The sequence below is a fragment of the Carcharhinus amblyrhynchos genome, chromosome 1, assembly GCF_965287045.1.
Source record: "Carcharhinus amblyrhynchos chromosome 1, sCarAmb.v2.hapA, whole genome shotgun sequence".
NCBI lineage: Eukaryota > Metazoa > Chordata > Chondrichthyes > Carcharhiniformes > Carcharhinidae > Carcharhinus > Carcharhinus amblyrhynchos.
Genome location: NC_137324.1, coordinates 87272104 through 87292783, shown reverse-complemented (window position 1 = coordinate 87292783; position 20680 = coordinate 87272104). Strand labels below are relative to the sequence as shown.

Here is a 20680-nt window from a genome sequence, read left to right as displayed (position 1 = left end):
AGCCACTGCAAATTGCAAGTTCAGTTTCCACTCAGCACGTTGCCACAGGAACTTGGCTCACACTGATTTTATGCATACAATTCGGATGTAATCATCCTTCATTAACCTCATTTTGCTAAAAAGGTATCCTGATTTTATGAGGATATTCTGTTGCAGTTTCAGGCAGGTGTTGTTTACTGTAGTTTGCTGAAGTACTTTTTTAAACGAACGGTTTGCTTCAGTGCACTATTTAAATAAGTAGTGGTAAGACATGCTTTTTGCTGCCAGCCCTGCCCTAAAAACCAGCCTCAAATTCTGCCTGACATCGGAGAACCCATGTTCCTAGCAGCATTATAATACATAATTAATTCGCTGAGTAACACAATTCTCCGAAACCATTGACTTTTATTCCTGAGTTTTTGCAGCGTTTTGTTTTATGACTTTTACCAGTTGTCCATTTAATTACATCAAAATAAGTAACATCCTTGCATTGATTACAAACAATGTGATACCACAGACACATGTTTCCCACCTAAATATTTGTTTTCGTCTGGAACCATTGGCGGCTTTCCTAGAACTGTCACTGTATCCGCCAAGACTGATCACGGGTTAATGAATGGGGCAGCCAGGAGAATGTTCCAGAAGCGTCTGTGCACTGTTTCAGCTATCCGGCTGGATGCAATCACCGCGCTGCAGCCACCTGTCACTCACCAGGTGGAGCGTGCCCGCTGGCTCACCCGGGCACGTACTGCTCGGGCCAGCTTTGACCTGGGGCTGCTGGAGTAACCTGGCGAGTTGGAGCGGAGCCTTCCCACACTGCAGGTAACATCAACGTCTGATACCACATTTGGTGAAAAAAGTTTGCATTTTTTTGTCGCTATCAAAAGTAACGAGCAACTTTTTTTTGCAGAAATACATTCCATTGTTGTGTTTGAGGGGCGCAGGTAAGCAGAATGAAACTGCACGTCTGCCTCCTGTCCTATAAACTGATGCTGCTCTGGAATGTATTGTTCATTAGAGGTAAAGTTTTGTTATATTTGGTCTTCCTTTTGTTTTAATGAGCATGTTTTCAATGAGTCTGGGCAATACCAAATTGTTACAGTTAGTAAGATTTATTGCACTGCAGGATGCCATTTAGCCCATTGTGTCCATGCCAGCTGAAAAAGAACCATCCAGTCAAATCCCACCCTCCAACTCTTTGGAGCAACCCGTCATGTGTTTTGAGGTGATGGTGGTGGCCTGCCAGTTGCCAGAGGCAGATCTTCTGGTCCTGTCATTATCAACGGTGTTTCCTATCGAGCACATCCCTTGCCACTGGGAAACCTGTCATTGGTGGGGCTGAAAGATCTCATCAGCATGAGCAAGACACAAAATTTTGATCAAATGTCTGTGGTCTTGTAGAATCTACAAGAAAGACATGCTGGTTAGGTGCATTGGTCAGCTAAATTCTCCCTCAGTGTACCCGAACAGGCGCTGGACTGTGGCAACTAGGGGATTTTCACAGTAACTTCATTACAGTGTTAATGCAAGCCTACTTGTGACACTAATAAATAAACTTTAAAACTTAGATGGAGGGTAGGATTTGACTAGATAGTTCTTGTAGTTTACAGCACTTCTGGTGCCTGCCCAAGGTGTTTTCAAATGTGTTGTGGGTTTCTGCCTTAAGTGTCAGTATCCCACCATACTCTAGATGAAATATCTACTTCCTAACTGTCCTCTCATCCTTTCATCAATTACTTAAAGTGAAGGCTCACTGGTTGAAAGCAAATTACTGCAGATGCTGGAATCTGAAATCAAAAGAAAAAATGCTGGAAATTCTATGTCCAAGCTAAAAGGCAAAGAAAGTAACATCAGCCTCTCCCCATGTTTCGGTGGCTATGACTCATCTTTCATTTCCTCACCTTGCAGTATAAATATCACCCGCTTTCTATGTCTTTTAGCTTTGACAAAGGGTCATCTAGACTCAAAACATCAGCTCTTTTCTTTCCTCACAGGTGCTGCCAGACCTGCTGAATTTTCCAGCATTTCACTTTGGAACAAATTGCTGATTATAGAAGCCTCAACACTATAATTTGGAATGAATGACCAATATAGCAAGAAACATTTGCTTACATAAAATATAATGCAAAATTAATTGAATATATTGTTGGGAAAATGTAGGAATCAATTAAAGGTGGGGGGGGGGTGGGGGCAGGTGGGGGGTAGCTGCTCAGATCTCTCAAAAGACAGTGTGGTGACTGGTAATAGCTAAAAGAAGAAAGTGTGGACAAGGTAAGACCAGGAGAACCAGTTTGCTATCGCCCTCAGAGAACACCCCAAGAGCAACAGGGCATTGTGTGGTAAAGTCACTAGAATGCTGGACTGTTGCCATCAGAATAAAATGAACAAAGAACAAAGAAAATTATAGCACAGGAACAGGACCTTTGGCCCTCCAAGCCTGCACTGACATGCTGCCCGACTTAACTGAAACCCTCTACTCTTCTGGGGATCATATCCCTTTATTCCCATCATATTCATGTATTTATCAAGAATCTCCTTAAAAGTCACTACCGTATCCACTTCCACCGCCTGCCCCGGCAACGAGTTCCAGGCACCCACCATTCTCTCCAAAAAATCTGTCTCGTACATCTTCTTTAAACTTTGCCCCTCACAAAACCTGTGCCCCCTAGTAATTGGCTCTTCCACCCTGGGAAAAAGCTTCTGACTATTCACTCGGTCCATGCCTCTCATAACCTTGCAGACCTCTATCAGTTTGCCCCTCAATCTCCATCGTTCCAGTGAGAACTAACAAAGTTTCTCCAACCTCTCCTGGTAGCTAATGCCGTCCATACCAGGCAACATCTGGTAAATCTTTTCTGTATGTTCTCCAAAGTCTCTACATCCTTCTGGTAGTGTGGCGACCAGAATTGAACACTATATTCCATGTACTGCCTAAGTAAGGTTCTATAAAGCTGCAATATGACTTGCCAATTTTTAAACTCAATGCCTCGGCAAGCATGCCTTATACCTTCTTGACTACATTCTCCACCTGCATTGCCACTTTCAGTAACCTATGTACCTGCAAACGCAGATCCCTCTGCCTATCAATACTCTTAAGAGTTCTGCCATTTACTGGACATTTCCTATCTGTATTAGACCTTCCAAAATGCATTACCTCACATTTGTCTGGATTAAACTCCATCTGCCGTCTCTCCGCCCAAGCCTCCAACTGATCTATATCCTACTGTATCCTCTGATGGTCCTCATCGCTATCTGCAAATCCATTAACCTTTGTGTTGTCCGCAAACTTATTAATCAAACCAGTTACATTTTCCTCCAAATCATTTATATATATCACAAACAGCAAAGGTCCCAGCACGGATTCCTGAGGAATGCCACTCGTCACAACCTTTCCACTGCTACCCTTTGTCTTCTTTGACCGAGCCAGCTCTGTATCCACCTTACCAGCTCATCTCTGATCCCATGCGACTTCACCTTCTGCACCAGTCTGTCATGACGGACCTTGTCAAAGGCCTTACTGAAGTCCATGTAGACTACCTTGTCCTACCACTGCCCTACCCTCATCAATCATCTTCGTCACTTTCTTGAACAACACGATCAAGTTCGTGAGACACGACTCACCTTCACAAAACCATGTTGCCTCTCACTAGTATGCCCACTTATTTCCAAGTGGGAATAAATCATGTTTTGCAGAATCCTCTCCAATAATTTTCCTACCACTGATGTAAAGCTCACCGGCCTGTAATTACCTGGATTATTCTTGCTACCCTTCTTAAATGAAGGAACAACATTGGCTATTCTCCAATCCTCTGGGATCTCCTCTGTAATCAGTGAGGATACAAAGATTTCTCTCATAGGGAAGGTTAGCTCCTAATATAGATTAATTCTAAATCTTTTTGGAGCTGTTTTAAAGTACTGTTAGCTGTGAAACTATTCTTGTGTTCAACTGTACTTTCTCTTTTAATAAGCATTTGCTATAATTTAATTTAAAATCATCACACTTGGTCAGAGAAGCAATTTCCTAATTTCAGAAAACCTTATTATCTCTCAATTGCAAAATCATTTTGGCAGCAGTTTCAAGTTTCCCTTTGACATTTGGGCAGCTCGACATCTACCATCAGCTGTACTTCAACACTATCCAATCTTTTCTCATAGCTAAAATTCTCCATTCCTAGAAACATCCTCATAAATCTCTTCTGTACATTCTCTAGCATGATCGCATTCTCCCTGCAATGTGGTGACCAGAACTATACACAATATTTTAGCTGCTGTCTAACTAGCATCTCATACAGTTCTGGCTAAATCTCCCTCTGCAATACAGAAAAGTTACCCATATCCCTCCTTGACCACCTTATCTACCTGCTCTGCTACCTTCAGGAAACTGTAGACATACACTCCAAGGTCCCATTTTTCTGATGAAAGATCATAGATATGAAATGTTAACTCTGATTCTATGAATGCCAATACTACCAGCTCTGCTGAGTATTTCCAGAATTTTTCTGCTTTTAATTCCGATTTGTGACGTTTGCAGTATTTTGCCTTTTCTCCTCCACACTTTTCAGAATCCGACCATTTATTGGGATTCCATTTTCTTGTTTGCAATCCCTAAGTGCATTTCCTCACATTTTTCCAGACTGTTCTTTGCAAATGTCCTTTCAGAGCAGCTGGCTGAAGTTATTCTGTTTCATGGCATTGGCCTTGGAAACTGCACAATAAATTATAGATTAGTCTGGATTTAGTAACAGTACTGAGGCAATGCTGTCATTGTTTACTATCATCACTCTTCCAAAACTCAGAGGTTTCTTGAATTTACACATACCCAATTGAATGCTAAAATCCAGCAGTTGCTATTGGTAATTCTACGCTTCTCCGCAGGATGAATACTTCAAACTTTCATTGAACATAGAACAGTATAGCACAGTACAAGCCCTTCGGCCCTTAATGTTGTGCCAAGCTACGTCCGAACACAAGATCAAGCTATCCCACTCCCTATCATTCCGGTGTGTTCTCTGTGCCTATCCAGTAACCACTTGAAAGTTCCTAAAGTGTCCGATGCCACTATCACAGCAGGCAGTGCATTCCACACCCCAACCACTCTCTGAGTAAAGAATCTACCTCGAACATCTCTCCTATATCTCCTGCCATGAACCTTATAGTTGTGCCCCCTAGTAACAGTTACATCCACCCGAGAAAATAGTCTCTGAACGTCCACGCTATCTATCCCCCTTGTCATCTTATTAACTTCAATTAAGTCACCTCTCATCCTCCTCTGCTTAAAGGGAAAAGCTCCAGCTCCCTCAACCTTTCCTCATAAGACCTACCCTCTAAACCAGGCAGCGTCCTGGTAAATCTCCTCTGCACTCTCTCTCTTAAAAATTACTGAACTGATGAGACCCCACCCATCTCCTTAGATTGCAATATTGTCATTTAAAAAGCCCTGAAAAATACATCATGTTAGTAAGGTACAATTGGGCTTTTAACAGCCCTCTACTGAACCACCTGGAAAATTAATTTTATATTTGGTAAATGTCAATTTTTTCCATGATAATTCCAATAGCTTCATTCATTTTTTAATGTGTTACAATATTTCAGCTCTTAATGTATATGTTCAAAATTAGTTATTTTGCTAAAACTAAATTAAAATGAGGGTAATCAATGCATTTTACTTCTTGGTTTGTTGTTTTGTGGATGACATCATTGTGATTGGCTCCTTACTCAATGACATTACTGTTGCTGAACACTTATGCAACTCCTTAACTTGGCACCAAATTCAAAATTAATGCCAGGAAAGATGGAATCTACATCACAGAGCTTGTTAGATACTTGTGGAAAGCATCTTCCTCGGACCTAATTGCTGCCCTGCGTCCTATTGTCATTTTTCCAGTGGCTCCAGCAGAGATGGTACTAACTCTGTTTTAAGTGTTCAGTAATTCAGTACTATGATTTTCAATAAAGTCACTTCATCTGTTAACATCACCTGATATTCTCCAAATTAGGCCTGGAATCGGACAATTGATCATGCTTAGAGCTTAAACATTGGCAGAAAACTTCTTTTACCTGTCCTAATTTCCTAATTCATGTTCCATGCTGGTGGGATCCAAGTTGCTGAATGGATAATAGGTTGTGCTTTTGGATTAACAGCTATGGAGCAAGCTATCGCTTTGGAATTGGAATTTGGCTGCACAATTAGTGTTGACTACTTAATGGTTGAACTCCATTGTGATAAAACTTTTATAATACTGCAACTGTGGCCTCAGCAATTCAACAAAATTATTAATTCCAGCCAGCTGATTTTAGTCACTGATTAAAAAATCTTGGTCCACCAGAACTTACAGTGTTGTTAATATAAAAATTGCAAAATAGCAATTACTTACATTTTGTCAGCTATTTGAGAGATTGTATCATTTCAGTCCTCTAGTGGTACATGTTTGTCATTAGTTTTATTGTAATGTCAGAGTTTGACCCATCAAAATAAGGATTTCTGCACAATGTACCTAGGAGTAATTGGGCAATAAAATTACAATTTGTTTGAAGATGATGTCTCTTGAGTTCCTTTTTTAAAGTTCTACTCTCTAAATAAATAGGTTAAGCTAAATAATTTTTATAGAGCCTGAAACATTGTTTTGCAATTCTTAGGGAGATCCTTGTTCTATTTTACATCAGTTTCCAGAATAAATTACACTTAAAATACAGTCTAGTAATAAATGCAATAAATAGGTTGGCACTGTGGCACAGTGGTTAACACTGCTGCCTCACAGCGCCAGGGGTCAAGGTTCAATTCTGGCCTCGGGTCTCTGTGTGGAATTTGCATGTTCTCCCTGTGTCTGCATGGGTTTCCTCTGGATGCTCCGGTCTCCCACACTCCAAAGGTGTGCAGGTTAGGTAAATTGGTCATGTCAAATTGTCCCTCAGTGTCAGGGAGACTACAGGATCAAATACATGGGGTTATGGGGATAGGGTGGGGTTGTTGTCAATGCAGTCTCGATGGGTTGAATGGCCTCCTTCTGCACTGTAGGGATTCTATGTATAAATAAAATTAGAATATAATTTGGTTATTATTTTTCACTATATTGTACAATGCATTGAAATAAGAATTTGCTTCTTGTTTGAATAGGCACAGAGTCAGCGGATGGAAGATATGCTCAAATGTTATTTAAGAATTTATTTGAAGATTATACAGATGCTCTCAGGCCTGTAGAAGATACAGATCTAGCCTTGAATGTCACTCTGAAGATTACTCTTTCCCAAATTAAAGATATGGTAAGATTTGCTTAATAGCTTCTTTCCCTGAACAACTTTTTTTTCTTCTTCAAGTTTTTAATGCCCTTTTTTTTGATCCAGCTTCCCCTTTTATCATCTCACCCAAGGCACAGTTCTTCACCTCTGAACCTTGATATGTGCGTTAACAGGCTGTGCAATTGCTAAGAGCACCACACCCAATTCTGCCCTCATCTAATATTTGCACATACATGCTTTTACCATAAGTTTCTGGGTAGGAATCAGAAACAGGATTTTTGATTGCCCAACCGAATAATGTTGAGAACAGTTCACACAGCACAGGTCAGAGATTTAACCCTGGGATTTTCCCACTTTGTGCGGCTTAGTTGCTCACTGAAAAGGTTTCCTGAGCCATCAAGGGGAACCTACTTGAAGATACTTATCTACTTCTCTATTTATCACTTATCTGGATAAATATGCAATATATAGATTGTTCTTAAAACTTGATTCATATTGAGCTTGAGATACTAAATTCTGATCTGTTAATTATTTTGAAAAGGCAACAAAGACAAAAAATTGAGTCATATTATTGTTGAACACTTAAGATATCAATAGCATATTACGTGTTGAATATTTATACAATGTCGCTGGCACCAGCAGTGGGCCATTCAGTCATTGAATCCCTACAGTGCATAAGGAGACCATTCATCCATTCAGTCTGCAGTGATTCTCAAGAAGAGCTTCTTACCCAGGCCCATCCCTCTGCTCTATCCCTGTAACCCCACACATTTACCATGGATAATCCATCTACATATTTTAAACATTAAGGGGCAATTTTGCATGGCCAATCCACGTCTTTGGACTATAGGAGGAAACCAGAACACTCCGGGGAAACCCACACAGTCATATAGAGAACATGCAAACTCTACACGGTCTCTCAAGGCTGGAATCAATCCTGGATCCCTAGGGCTGTGAGGCAGCAGTGCTAACCACTGTACTACTGTAGAACCCCTTAAGTCTGTTCTGCCATTCAATTTGATCATAGCTGAGCTGTTCCTCAACTCCTGATTCATAGCCTTCATTAGTCAATCCTATTGATTGTGATTCACTCTCATCTCTGTTCCATAATGTTCTGGGTTCAAGTTCTGCTCCAGGGCTTGAGACATATAAATCAGAGCTGACACACCAATGCAATACAGAGGAAATACTGTACTATTGTGACTAATATATTGCTCTTTGTGGGAGTTTGCTGTATGCAAGTTGACTACATTACAACAATAACTCCACTTCAAAAAGTACTTCATTGGCTTTAAAGCACTTTGAGATGTTGGATGGTTGTGAAAAGCACAATATAAATGTATTTTTTAAAAAAACAAAAATCTATCAATCTCTCAATCCTGGAAATTATAAGTAACCCAGCATCCCAGCTTTTCCAGGGAGTGTGTTCCAGATTTCCATTGCACTTTGTATGGAAAAGTACTTTTCCAATTTCACCGCTATATACCACAGCTTTTAGTTGCTCTGGATTCCACATTAGCTCTGTCAATCCTGATAATATTACTTGCTGAAGTATGGTGCCACAATCTGAACACAGCACTCCAGTTAGGGATTTGGCCAAGACCCTGTACAATTGAAACATAATGTCCCTATTGTTGAATTCCAACCCCCTTGGCACATGGCAAACAATCAGTTTCAGATATGTGTCTTCATATGACGCACGTTGGCTGATGACTGAAGACGCCAATCCTTGAGAGGCAGGCAGTGTCTGAAGTGCTGCAACAAGCCCTTATGTGAGGAGTCAGCCATTCAGGACTGAGAGATGAACTTCTTCACTCAGGGAGTCGTGAACCTGTGGAATTCTCTACTGCAGAAAGCTATTAGGGTCAGGTCGTTAGATATGTTCAAAATGGGAGCGGGATGTGGCCCCTGTGGCTAAAGGGATCAAGGGGTATGGAGAGAAAGTGAATGTGGAATATTGAAAATGTATGATCAGCCATGATCATATTGAATGCTGGTGCAGGCTCAAAGGGCTGAACAGCCTACTTCTGCACCTGTTATCTATGTTTCTATGAAACTTCCAAGTATCATTATGGATTTTTTTTAACATAGTCACCTGTTGTCAAGCTGCTGTAACCACTGGTCATGTTGGTTCTTGTCAACCCTCAAGTGGTGACACCATTTTCATAGAATGCCTACAGTGCAGAAGGAGGTCATTCAGTCCAGGCTCTATCTCCATGTATTTACCTTACTAATCCCCCTTTGGAAACTAAGGGGCTATTTTAGCATTGTCAGTCCACCCAGCTTGCACATCTTTGGAATGTGGAAGGAAGCCAGAGGATCCAGAGGAAAACCACACAGACATGGGAAGAATGTGCAAACTGCACACAGCTAGTCACCCAAGGCCACAATTGAACCTGGAACTCTGGCACTGTGGATCAGCAGTGCCAACCACTGTTGATCAGCAGTGCCAACCACTGTTCCACCATGCCGCCCCTCTGTCCTTTGTCATCTCGTAACTCCCAAGTATGATGATTGATGTTTAGAGTACATGTCAGGCAGTTACTATACTGTAGCAACACAAGTGGTATCCAATAACAGCATGTGCTGTCAAGCCAAAAGATTTCTGCCTACCACACAAATGAGTAATGTGATATGTGAATTTCTGTGCCACTGTGATGTCAGATATGTAAGCCCTACATCCCAAAGACTGGTGGATTGTAGCCAATAGCATTCCCCTTTGGCTGTTCACACTGGGCAAAGTACTGACTGTACTCAAATAGCTCATGCTTGCAAAACTCAGAACATAAGCTGGGATCTCCAGCCCCTCCATTTGCAGGAATGAAGCAGGAGCTTAACATCTGGGAAAACTCAGAAAATTGCGAATCTCGACAATGAGATTGCAATTTTCAATTTTTGCCACCCTTTGCCAGTGATGTAATCAGGTTCACGTCAATAGTAGATGTTTAAATACATTTTGATATTATTAATCATCTACCTTGCCAGATATTGTCCCCTCACCATAACTTCAAGTGAGATTTATAACAGGTTCACCAAGACATGTACATGTTCATGGGGATTTCCCCAGGAACCTAAATGTGAGTATAACCCCTGGGGGCAAGGGACATGGCTAGGCAGTGCCCTGGCAATTCCCCGTGGCACTGCTCCCTGACACAGAGGTGGGCCGTAGTGGGAGCCTTATGGGGAAACGAGGGGGATTTATTTATTTGTGGTGTGGGCAAGGGAGTGGATGTGACAGTTGGGATGCCTGCAATGGCTGCTTGAGTGGAGGTTTGGGGAAAGGGGCCAGATGCTGGTGATATTCAGGGGTGGGGGGGCGTAACCAGCTCTGACCAGAGGTGGGGCAGCTCTGATCGTGGGGGCGGGGAACAGATGTTGGCTCTGATCATTGGTGGGCAGGAGGAGTGTGGATCTGATCACTGGAAAGGTAGGAACACCTGGGACCTCAGTGGTGGGGGGGAGGTTATATTTTGGGAGCCCTTTTTTGTATATGAAGTATCCCAAGATCTGGAAAGAAAACTGACCTGTTTCTCTGCGGAGAAACACTTCATTTTACTTGCCAGATGGACACTTTGTCAAATTCTGGTAAGATCACTCCCATAGTGTCCAATATTAGTTGTGAATCTGAGATTGTGCAAAGATGATCAGTCAGCTTCACAGTTTGGCTCACTTGTGCATGCGATAAGCTACACATCCCACACACATGGCTCTCTCCTCTGCAAACAAAACAGACATGTCCATGCATGTGCTTTTTTTAACTGATAGCTGGGAGGACAGTTATTCCCTGGTTCATTCCTCACAGCAATGCCATTGCCAATCAAACCTGCCTGGTTTGAATTTAATCAAAACCTTGGTGGTTAATTGTTCTCTGGTGCATTCTCCATGGCAACACCTCTACCAATGGGAGACAATTTGCCAACTAATCAACACACTCTTCTCATGCAGTATAAATTGTTCCCTTTGTGAATTGGTATTCTTATGAATCTGTCCTGACTGGTGTAAGATGAAAGACGTTTAAAAGAAGTTGATTGTAATTTGAGGGAGGATATGAAATAAAATTGTAATAGTATTTGAATTATATTTATTTTGAGGTAATTTTCTTTTTCATATTTGTAGGATGAAAGAAACCAAGTTTTGACTGCTTACCTTTGGATTCGACTAATCTGGTTTGATGCTTTTCTTAAGTGGGACCGAGATAAATATGATGGACTTGACGTGATCCGAATACCCAGCAGCTCTGTGTGGAGACCTGATATTGTTCTATACAATAAGTAAGTTAGAATGTCATTGCTTTGTTGACAGTTACAACTTCCAAAGAGCTTCAGTGTCTTTGGCACTTTGAGGTGTCCTTTGAAAAGTGCTATAAAAGAGTTTTTTTTTAACATTTGCATAAACTTCAGCGTTGAATCAAATAAGCATCATTGTCAGTAAAATTTAATATAAACTCTTAATTTACTAATATAGACTAATTTTGTTCCTAATTGGTTTCACAGGAATCTATTATTTAAGGCATTCCACAAATTCCTCTTCTGGACTACCTTTGCTGATTTGATTTGTCCAGTCAATATGAAGATTATTGTCCCCACAAGTGTTAAATTGGCTTGTTAGAAGTTAGAATTACTTCTTGCTTAATGTCCAGTCAAAACAAATCATGTACCCATTTTGGGAATTCCATTCTCCTTGCTCCATTTATTTCTTCTCTGTCAGTGAACAAGTAATTTAAACTTTTGATTTGATTTATTATTGTCACAAGTATTGGTATACAGTGAAAAGTGTTATTTCTTCCGTGCTATTAAAAAAAATAGACAAAGGCAACCGTTTGTAGAGTACATGGGGAGAAGGAAAGGAGAAGGTGCATAATGTGTTACAGTTATAGCTAGAGTGTAAACTTAATATAAGGAACAAATCTAGCGCATCTAAATGTTGTTCTAAATCAAAACAACTTTCCCCTTTATAAATATTGTCATCTCTTTTTTCTATTTTGTGTTGCCTTTCCTATTTTGTGTCTTCCACAGATATTACAATATGAACCCATGCTTCCATTAAATCTAGACCTTTTGACATTGTTGCTCCAGCTTAATTCCCAAACTGAACATTGCAATACGAATGCTTTGTTTTTTGTTTGTCTTTAAAAGATGTTCCATTCCTCTTCATTTCTTTTTCTTCAGGCCAATAATGTTTCTGCATCACAGTCTGAATTTGAATATCATTGCCCTGTACCTCCAGAACTAACGCTTAAAAAAAATGCATTAGGACCCAGTATATGCTAATATGGAGCCTAAAGGCTGTTTTACCATCCCTTGGGGGAAATTGGGTTGCCCTGAGTAGAGCAGGTGCCACACCTGCAGGTATGGATCTAGGCTAACGAGTGGCTGCCACCAAAAAAAGTAAGTTTGCCTACAAGATTTACATGAGCCTGGAGGAGCAGATGTATACCTCCCAGCCACACTGCATTCCAGCCAGCTATGATTGGCTGCTTCTGTTGTCATAACTCTACCCACTCCTGGCACATACCATTGCTGATAAAGCTAATGGCACAACATTTGTTTTCCAAACTATAAAAGTTGCCTGCGGAGACATTGCAGTTTGCAGATTGCTGAAATTATTTTGAAATAAGGCCTGAGGTAGTGTCAGTTCTGAGCCCAAAATTTGTCGAAGACAACTTTTGCCAATATATGTCTGAACAGATGAATGAGCAAAATAACAGTAATGCTTTTATTTTCTTCATGAATTTAACTATGGTGGATAGGGTGCAGAAATTTGGAGGATTTTCACAGGCTTAAAGCCTTCCTATCCTAAATGTGTGGAGGCCAGACAGTGGACAAACAGGTTTTCATCTTCACTATTTGGGAGTAAGTTGACAGAGCAGATTACCCTCCCATCATAGAACCTGCCTGACATATGCTGGTTCAGATGAACTGCTCAGCCAGATTGTCACCCAGTGTTGGAGGTGAATATCCACGCTATTTGTTCAAAGGAAGCAAAATTAAAACTTCATCTATAAGTTGGTTTTACAGTTGGAGAATGATATAGAGTAGCTTAACAATGGCCCCATGGGCCAGATTTCAGCAGAAGGCTTTGTTCAAGAAACAGTTAGCACTGCAAGGAAGAAATGCCTTTGGAGAGAATGAGGGAGGGCAGAAAATCAAAGTAGTTGAAGTTATTTTTTCTGTTATCATTTGTACTGATGACATGACTGAATATTTTCTTAAGATATTTTGTAATTTACTTCCATGAATGCTTTGGAACTTGTCATTTTAGAGCTGATGATGAGTCCACGGAATGCATGGAGACTAACGTGGTGTTAAGATATGATGGGCAGATTATGTGGGATTCTCCAGCAATTACTAAAAGCTCGTGTGTAGTGGATGTGGCCTACTTCCCATTTGATGATCAGAGATGTAACCTTACTTTCGGTTCTTGGACCTACAACGGAAACCAGGTCGACATCACAAATGGGCTTAACAGTGGAGACCTGACTGATTTTGTGGAGAATGTAGAATGGGAAGTACATGGAATGCCAGCAACAAAGAATATAATAACATATGGATGTTGTTCGGATCCTTATCCAGATATCACCTACACATTAATCCTCAAAAGAAGGTCTTCCTTTTACATTTTTAACTTGTTGATTCCATGTGTAATGATCTCATTCCTAGCACCATTAGGATTTTATCTACCAGCTGATTCTGGAGAGAAGGTATCTCTTGGTGTGACTGTGCTCCTAGCACTGACGGTGTTTCAGCTGATGGTTGCAGAAAGCATGCCTCCATCTGAAAGTGTTCCATTGATTGGTAAGTGAGCATTAGTAAAGTTATCAATGAAAGGTCATGTTCAAAATTATGGACGGGAATATAATTATTCTTAGTTCTACAAATTGGAAAGTTTCTATAATGTATGTTGTGACAAAATATATTGTCCCATACAAAATCTTGCACATATCATTAATTTGCTTCTAGGTAGGCCTTGTCTATTATTGCTTAGCATAAACAACGCATAACTTGTTTATATTTGCATCACTTGAACAATGCTCATTGGGGGTTATATCCTTAGGGTTTCTTTCACTGTGCTGCTGTACTTTTGTTAGAGATACTATTTATGTGCTTAAGCTAACTTTCTGCCAAACATCAAGCAGGCTTACAGTAGTGGAATGGGCATTGGCCTTTTAATAAATGTGTGCTGATGGAATTAGCACACTCCAGGACCTTCACCCAACTTGGGCATGTCGCTTTCTAATTTTATCAACAGAGCATTGGATTGAGGGATTTCATGATCACTGTAATGATTGGGTCCCTTGTGAGGTAAACTTTTGTTTAATTGGGGCCATTGGTTCCGGCCTGTTTCAATCTGGAAGTTCAGGCGGATCTGGAGAATGTCTCCAGTCACTATGATGGGGTCCATCATTGGCTTTCCTTCCCCTGGACTCATTAGGCATTAAGTTCCCTGATTGCCTTAATTCCTATATTTGGGCCTCACTGTGGATGGATTACTTTATTGTGTGACTCATTTCACAACACCTGAAGATTGTTTTCACATCATTCATTTCCTTTTCTGGTCTCTCCACCCTCTCTACCTTAAATTTATTCTCCACTTCCACTTGCGTTTTATCAACTGACATTGAAAGCACAATTCTGCACACTCCTGTTTATCTCTTTTATTTTCTAACTTGTGTTCCTCCATGACATTACTTATTTACTACCGTTAAAGCTAGAGAAAGCTAGCACGAGGGGGCATGGCTTTAAATTAAGGGGGGGTAGTTATAGGATGGATGTCAGGGGTAGGTTCTTTACCCAGAGGGTGGTGAGGGATTGGAATGCCCTGCCTGCTGCAGTTGTAAATGCGCCTAGTTTGGGGGCGTTTAAGAGATCCGTGGATAGGTTTATGGATGGAAAGGGATTGGTTTAGGTTAGAGGGTCATTGTTTTTTAACTGGTCGGCGCAACATCGTGGGCCAAAGGGCCTGTTCTGTGCTGTAATGTTCTATGTTCTATGTTTTTCTGTCATTTGCCTTCCTCTGGAGTTCCACTTTCTCTAACTCCAGTTGTCTGATTTTTTTTCCCCTCTCATTTGCCAAAAGCCAGATGGCTTTCATTAATGGTATCTTGGTGAGAGAGCTCTCTGTCCTTCGCTAGCCTTTTCCATCTCCAGTTATCCCCTTAAGCAAAGTTTTAAAAGTTTGTTTATTAGTGTCCCAAGTAGGTTCACTCACGTTAACAGTGCAATGAAAGTTACTGTAAAAATCCCCTAGTTACCATAATCTATTGCCTGCTCGGGTACACTGAGGGAGAATTTAGCATGGCCAATATACCTAATGAGTACGTCTTTCTGTCTGTGGGAGGAAACTAAAGCACCCAGAGGAAACCCATGCAGACACAGGGAGAATGTGCAGACTCCAGAGAGACAGTAACCCAAGCTGAGAATTGAATCAGGGTCCCTGGCACTGTGAGGCAGCAGTGCTAATCACTGTGCCAACCAGCTGCCCATTCTAATTCATTTTCTTTTAGTGATTTATGTGATCGTTGATATTCTTGTTGGATTTCGCAATTATCAATTATGCAAATCTACTACACGATTAACAAAAGCGTAAGTGATTTTGTCTTTTTTTAAGTTTGGAGACTGAGAATTATGGTTGACACAGTATTGCACTAAATCCAACACCTTTCGTTGAGAATTTTAAAGACAATCTTTTCAATTAAATCATTGAGCTACCCATCAGACAGTCAATCTGAGACTGCTGTAAGTCCCTTAAGAATGATCTTTGACTGACATCTTCCTGCTTGGTTCACTAGGACTCATCCTGTTGATACATATCTTCTATCGTCATTCTTGACTGCTCAAGTGTAGGGTATTTTCAGGCGTTTACAGACAGTTTTTGAAAGGGTTAATGCACAATCCTATTCTGGATGTGGATTGGTTAGTTGGGTTTATATTTGGCTCTTGATTGGTTAGTATATTCCCAGGATGTCTTCCATTGGATTACCATAAAAGGATTAGTCTGTATTTACGTACTAAAATAAAGGCAAAATATGGTGGATGCTGGAATCTGAAACAAAAAAAAGTGCTGGAGAAGCTCAGCAGATCTGTTAGCATCTGTGGAGAGAGAATAGATCAACGTTTTAAGTCTAGATGACCCTTCAGCAGATCTCTTTTACCAATGAAAAAGTTTTGAGGGGAGGGGCTGATTGGAGTAGGACTGGAACAAGGAGTTCCACATACCTCATAGAGATAGACATAACTAGGACGCATGTGGGTATCCATAGCCAGATCTTTTATTTGGAGGAAGTAAAGACAAGTTAAAGAAGAAATTGTTGAGTGAGAGAACAAGTTCAGCCAGATGGAGGAGAGTGATGATGAATGGGAATTGTTCAGGCCTCTGTTTGAGGAAGAAACAAACAGTTCTCAGGCCATCTTGATGGGAAATGGAGGCCTAGAGAGATTGGACATCCATGGTAAGGAGGAGGCGGCCTGGGCCACAGAACTGGAAGTTGTTGCTATGGCATAGGTTATTAGAGGAATCGTGGATCACAGGTGGGAAGAGTCTGGACAAGAGGAGAGAGGATCAAATCAAGATAGAAGGGAATAAGTTCAGTGGGATAGGAACAGGCTGACACTTCAGGCCTACTGGGGCAGTCCTGTTTGCGGATTTTGTGAAGTATGTAGAAGCGAGATGTTTTGGGTTGGGTTTGAGAATAGAACTGTGGAGGGAAGATATCCAGAGGAGATGAGATTATTTACAGTCCGGAAACAATGGCTTGATGTTCAGTTGTGGAGTCATGGTCCGGGGGAGGTAGGAGGAATCGTTGAAGAGTTGGCGCTCAGTCTCCGAGAGGTAGTGGTCAATACGCCAGACAACAACACCTTGTCAGTGGATTCGATGACCGAGTCAGGGTTGGACCTGAGAAGTGAAGTACAGCAAGTTCAGGATGAAACAGGTTAGAGTGGGTGAGAGGCGTAGAAAAATTGAGACATTCTTGACAAGAAAATCAAGAGCAGGTAAGTGAACAGAGGGAGGGGCTGGAGGTGGGTGAAATGATTTGTTGAAAGGGGGTGGGGGAAGGACTCCTGCTCAAAGAAGTGAGCATGGAGACAATGGTGGCGAAAGAAGAGTTCAGCATCATGTCAAGCCCGAAATTTGTTGAGGTGAGGATGTAAGGGTACGAAGCTGAGTCCTTTGCTGAGTGCAGCACAGAGAGGGGAAGGTCAGAGGATGTGGGAGTAAGCAGCAAGGGCTGGGGTTAGGAGAGATGCGGTATGAGGGATGGGAAGAGGTGGACAGTCCTGGATGGGTGATAGTATCAATGAGTTGTTGGATCTTGCGTTCTTTAACACCTGAAAGGAAGAGGAAATGTTTCTTGTTAATGCATAGGATGAGATGAAGAATGAAGTGAAAATGGGGACAAGGACAGTTTTGAGAAAGAATGCTGCTGGATAGAGATATCGAGGATGTGCAAATGGCGGTGCATGGCACAGAGCTTGGATCTCAGAATGTGGTGAGAACAGCTGTCCAAGGAACATTGAATGTCCTGGAGATACCTGTAATTCTTGGTGGATTCAAAAGATGAGGGATGGAACTTCATTAGGAATCCACATGGGGTGAATTGGAGATGGAGGCAGTCGCTGAGGAAAGAAATATGGCTGTGAAAATGAGTTTTCTTAAACACCTTGTTGAACATGAGGAGGGAAATAGAAAGCAATGACAGTGGACAGGGCGAAAGAGACAAATGGAAATTCTATTGGAAAGAAGAGCAGTACTTCTTCAGGGAAGGCATTCCTGGAAGAGACGTGGCAGTGAGTTCATGCACTAAGATAAAAGCAAAATACTTCGGATGCTGGAACCTGAAATAAAAATAGAAAAATACTGGAGAAACTCAGCAGGCCTGACAGCAGCTATGGAGAGAGAATAGAGCCAACATTTCAAGTCTGGTTTACCCTTAGGCATGAAACATTGACTGTATTCTCTCTCCACAGAAGCTGTCAGACCTGCTGAGTTTCTCCAGCATTTTCTGTTTTTTCAAATCTGTAATTCTACGTTTGAGTTTGAGTTTTGTCATTGAACGCGGGTGGCAGGAAGAATCAGAAAACTAGATCTTGACAGTGAGATCCTCATTTTCCGAGTCTCGCGATATTTTGCACCTATGTCACCATTTGAGATCACATTGCCATTTGTGCTCATGGCGAACACGGCAAAAAATCATCGCAATTTGATTCCAACATATTAGATAATGCTCTGGACTCCCAGCCAGGCTGTTAATCCTTTCCGTACACCTTTTACTAAAGCTGTCAATCTGTTCTCATGCTCATTCTTTGCTTCTCTTCATTTTTCACTTTCTATGTTCAGTCTGGTTCTTGCTTATATTTTCAATTTGCCATCTACCACATGCCCTTTTGACCCACCAGCTTGATAAATTTGCTTAAGACGGACAAACTGTCCGAGAAGAAGCATTTCAAACCAAATGAAAAGTGGCTGGTGCCATGTCTCTGACTCCATGAATTCTTTGATTGGCAACAACAAGATAACTCCTGTATAAAGGAGCAGGTTCTGTACTAATAAGAAACATAAGAAATAGGAGCAGGAGTAGGCCATCTAACCCTTCGAGCCTTCCCCACCATTCAATAAGATCATGGCTGACCTGTCGCTGCTCAGTTCCACTTTCCCACCCTCTCCCCGTAACCCTTAATCCCCTCTCTTATCAAAAACCCATCAACCCGCGTCTTAAAAATATTTAGCGAGGCAGCCTCCACCACTTCAACGGGCAGAGAATTCCAGAGATTCACCACCCTTTGAGTGAAGAAGTTCCTCCTCAACTCCGTTCTAAACCGCCCCCCTTTTATCTTGAGGCTGTGCCCCCTAGTCCTACTGTCTTTTTTGAGCGGGAAGAGTCTCTCCACCTCTATCCTATCCATCCCATTCATCATCTTATACGTCTCAATGAGATCTCCCCTCATTCTTCTAAACTCTAATGAGTACAAGCCCAGTTTATTCAGCCTCTCCTCATAGCTCAACCCCCTCAACTCCGGAATCAGCCTAGTAAACCTCCTCTGCACTCCCTCCAAGGCCAAAATATCTTTGTGCAGGTGCGGCGCCCAAAACTGCACACAGTACTCCAGCTGCGGCCTCACCAATGCCCTATACAGCTGCAGCAAGACCTCCCTACTTTTATATTCAATCCCCCTCGCTATGAAGGCCAGCATCCCATTTGCCTTCCTGACCACCTGCTGCACCTGCAAGCTGGGTTTTTGCGACTCATGCACAAGGACCCCGAGGTCCCTCTGCACCGTCGCCTGCTGCAGTTTTTCGCCCCGTAAGTAATAGTCCTTCCTACCATTCTTCCTACCAAAGTGGACCACCTCACACTTGCCAACATTAAATTCCATTTGCCATTTCCTGGCCCATTCGCCCAGCCTATCTAGATCCTTCTGCAGACTCTCCACACCCTCCGCACAATTTGCGGAATAGAACTGAAAGAAATAGGTGTACCATCTGGTTTGGGAGACATTTGAACAATTAATTTTATTAATATTAATTTTATTGTGTTTTTACACATCAACAGATTTGAGTATTGAGTAGAGTGTGCAAAATAATGTATTGTACATGTTGCCTATGGCGGTAACAACTTTGATTAATCAAATGGCCTTCTTAAACATTCTGGGCTGGTCCTAAAATAAATTGTGCATTTTGAGTTTTGCGCTGAAATCTTTAAACTATTCTAATATTTGTATCTGTTTATTCTTCAGGTAAATACTATATAGCAACGATGACAATGATCACAGCCTCCACTGCACTGACAATTTTCATCATGAATATTCACCACTGTGGGCCAGAAGCCAAACCAGTTCCAAAGTGGGCAAAAGTAATCATATTGCAGTACATGTCAAAAATCTTTTTTGTGTATGACATTGGTGAGACCTGCACAACAGCGCAAAAGAAAGATAAAAAAAATAACCACAGACTACAGATAGATAACTCCAAAACCAATGGAAAATTCAGAAAAGAACAAGAATTAACAATAAAGGCTCAGCTGTCTAAAAATTACCAATGCACCAACACAATTCTGAAGGAAGAAGCCAACCTGTCTGTGATACCAGTGCAGCAGTGTCCAGTATGCAACCAGAAAGTACCCAACCGACACTTTGATGGAAGCATTGCGGGCAGTTGTGTCAGTGAAGAGGATCTTGGCATGTCTTCCTGTTTCTGTTATTTGCATCGGGGCAGGGTGATAAAAAATATAGAATTTATAGCCAATTGTTACAGAGAGCAAAAAGCAACCAGTGCTAAATCTGCTGAGTGGAAGAAGGTAGCTAAAGTAATGGATCGCTTCTTTATGTGGATTTTCTTTGTCATGGTGTTTTTCATGAGTATTTTAATTGTAGGAAAAGCAACATAACTTTTCTTTCATGTCTTATCGAGTACGCAAGTGAATATATATAATTACTATAGTACAACAGTGTTATACTTTGGTGGAAGT

At 41.4% G+C, this 20680-nt stretch overlaps 1 protein-coding gene across 1 annotated transcript; it reads left to right on the top strand.

Annotated features, from left to right (window-relative positions):
• Positions 1-409: 409 nt before the first annotated feature.
• On the top strand, positions 410-20599 carry chrna9a (cholinergic receptor, nicotinic, alpha 9a). The gene is made up of 5 exons (XM_080198409.1): positions 410-999; positions 7094-7239; positions 11332-11486; positions 13477-14009; positions 19950-20599. Exons 1-5 carry the CDS (start codon positions 933-935, stop codon positions 20597-20599), a joined length of 1551 nt encoding a protein of 516 aa, XP_080054535.1. The 5' UTR covers positions 410-932.
• The last annotated feature ends 81 nt before the right edge of the window (positions 20600-20680 follow it).

Excerpts from the sequence above, each read along its gene's own strand:
- chrna9a (XM_080198409.1), top strand. The coding sequence starts at position 933 with ATGAAACTGCACGTCTGCCTCCTGTCCTATAAACTGATGCTGCTCTGG. Across the intron at positions 11,487-13,476 it reads GATATTGTTCTATACAATAA|AGCTGATGATGAGTCCACGG; the intron begins GTAAGTTAGAAT and ends TTGTCATTTTAG. Across the intron at positions 14,010-19,949 it reads TGAAAGTGTTCCATTGATTG|GTAAATACTATATAGCAACG; the intron begins GTAAGTGAGCAT and ends TTTATTCTTCAG.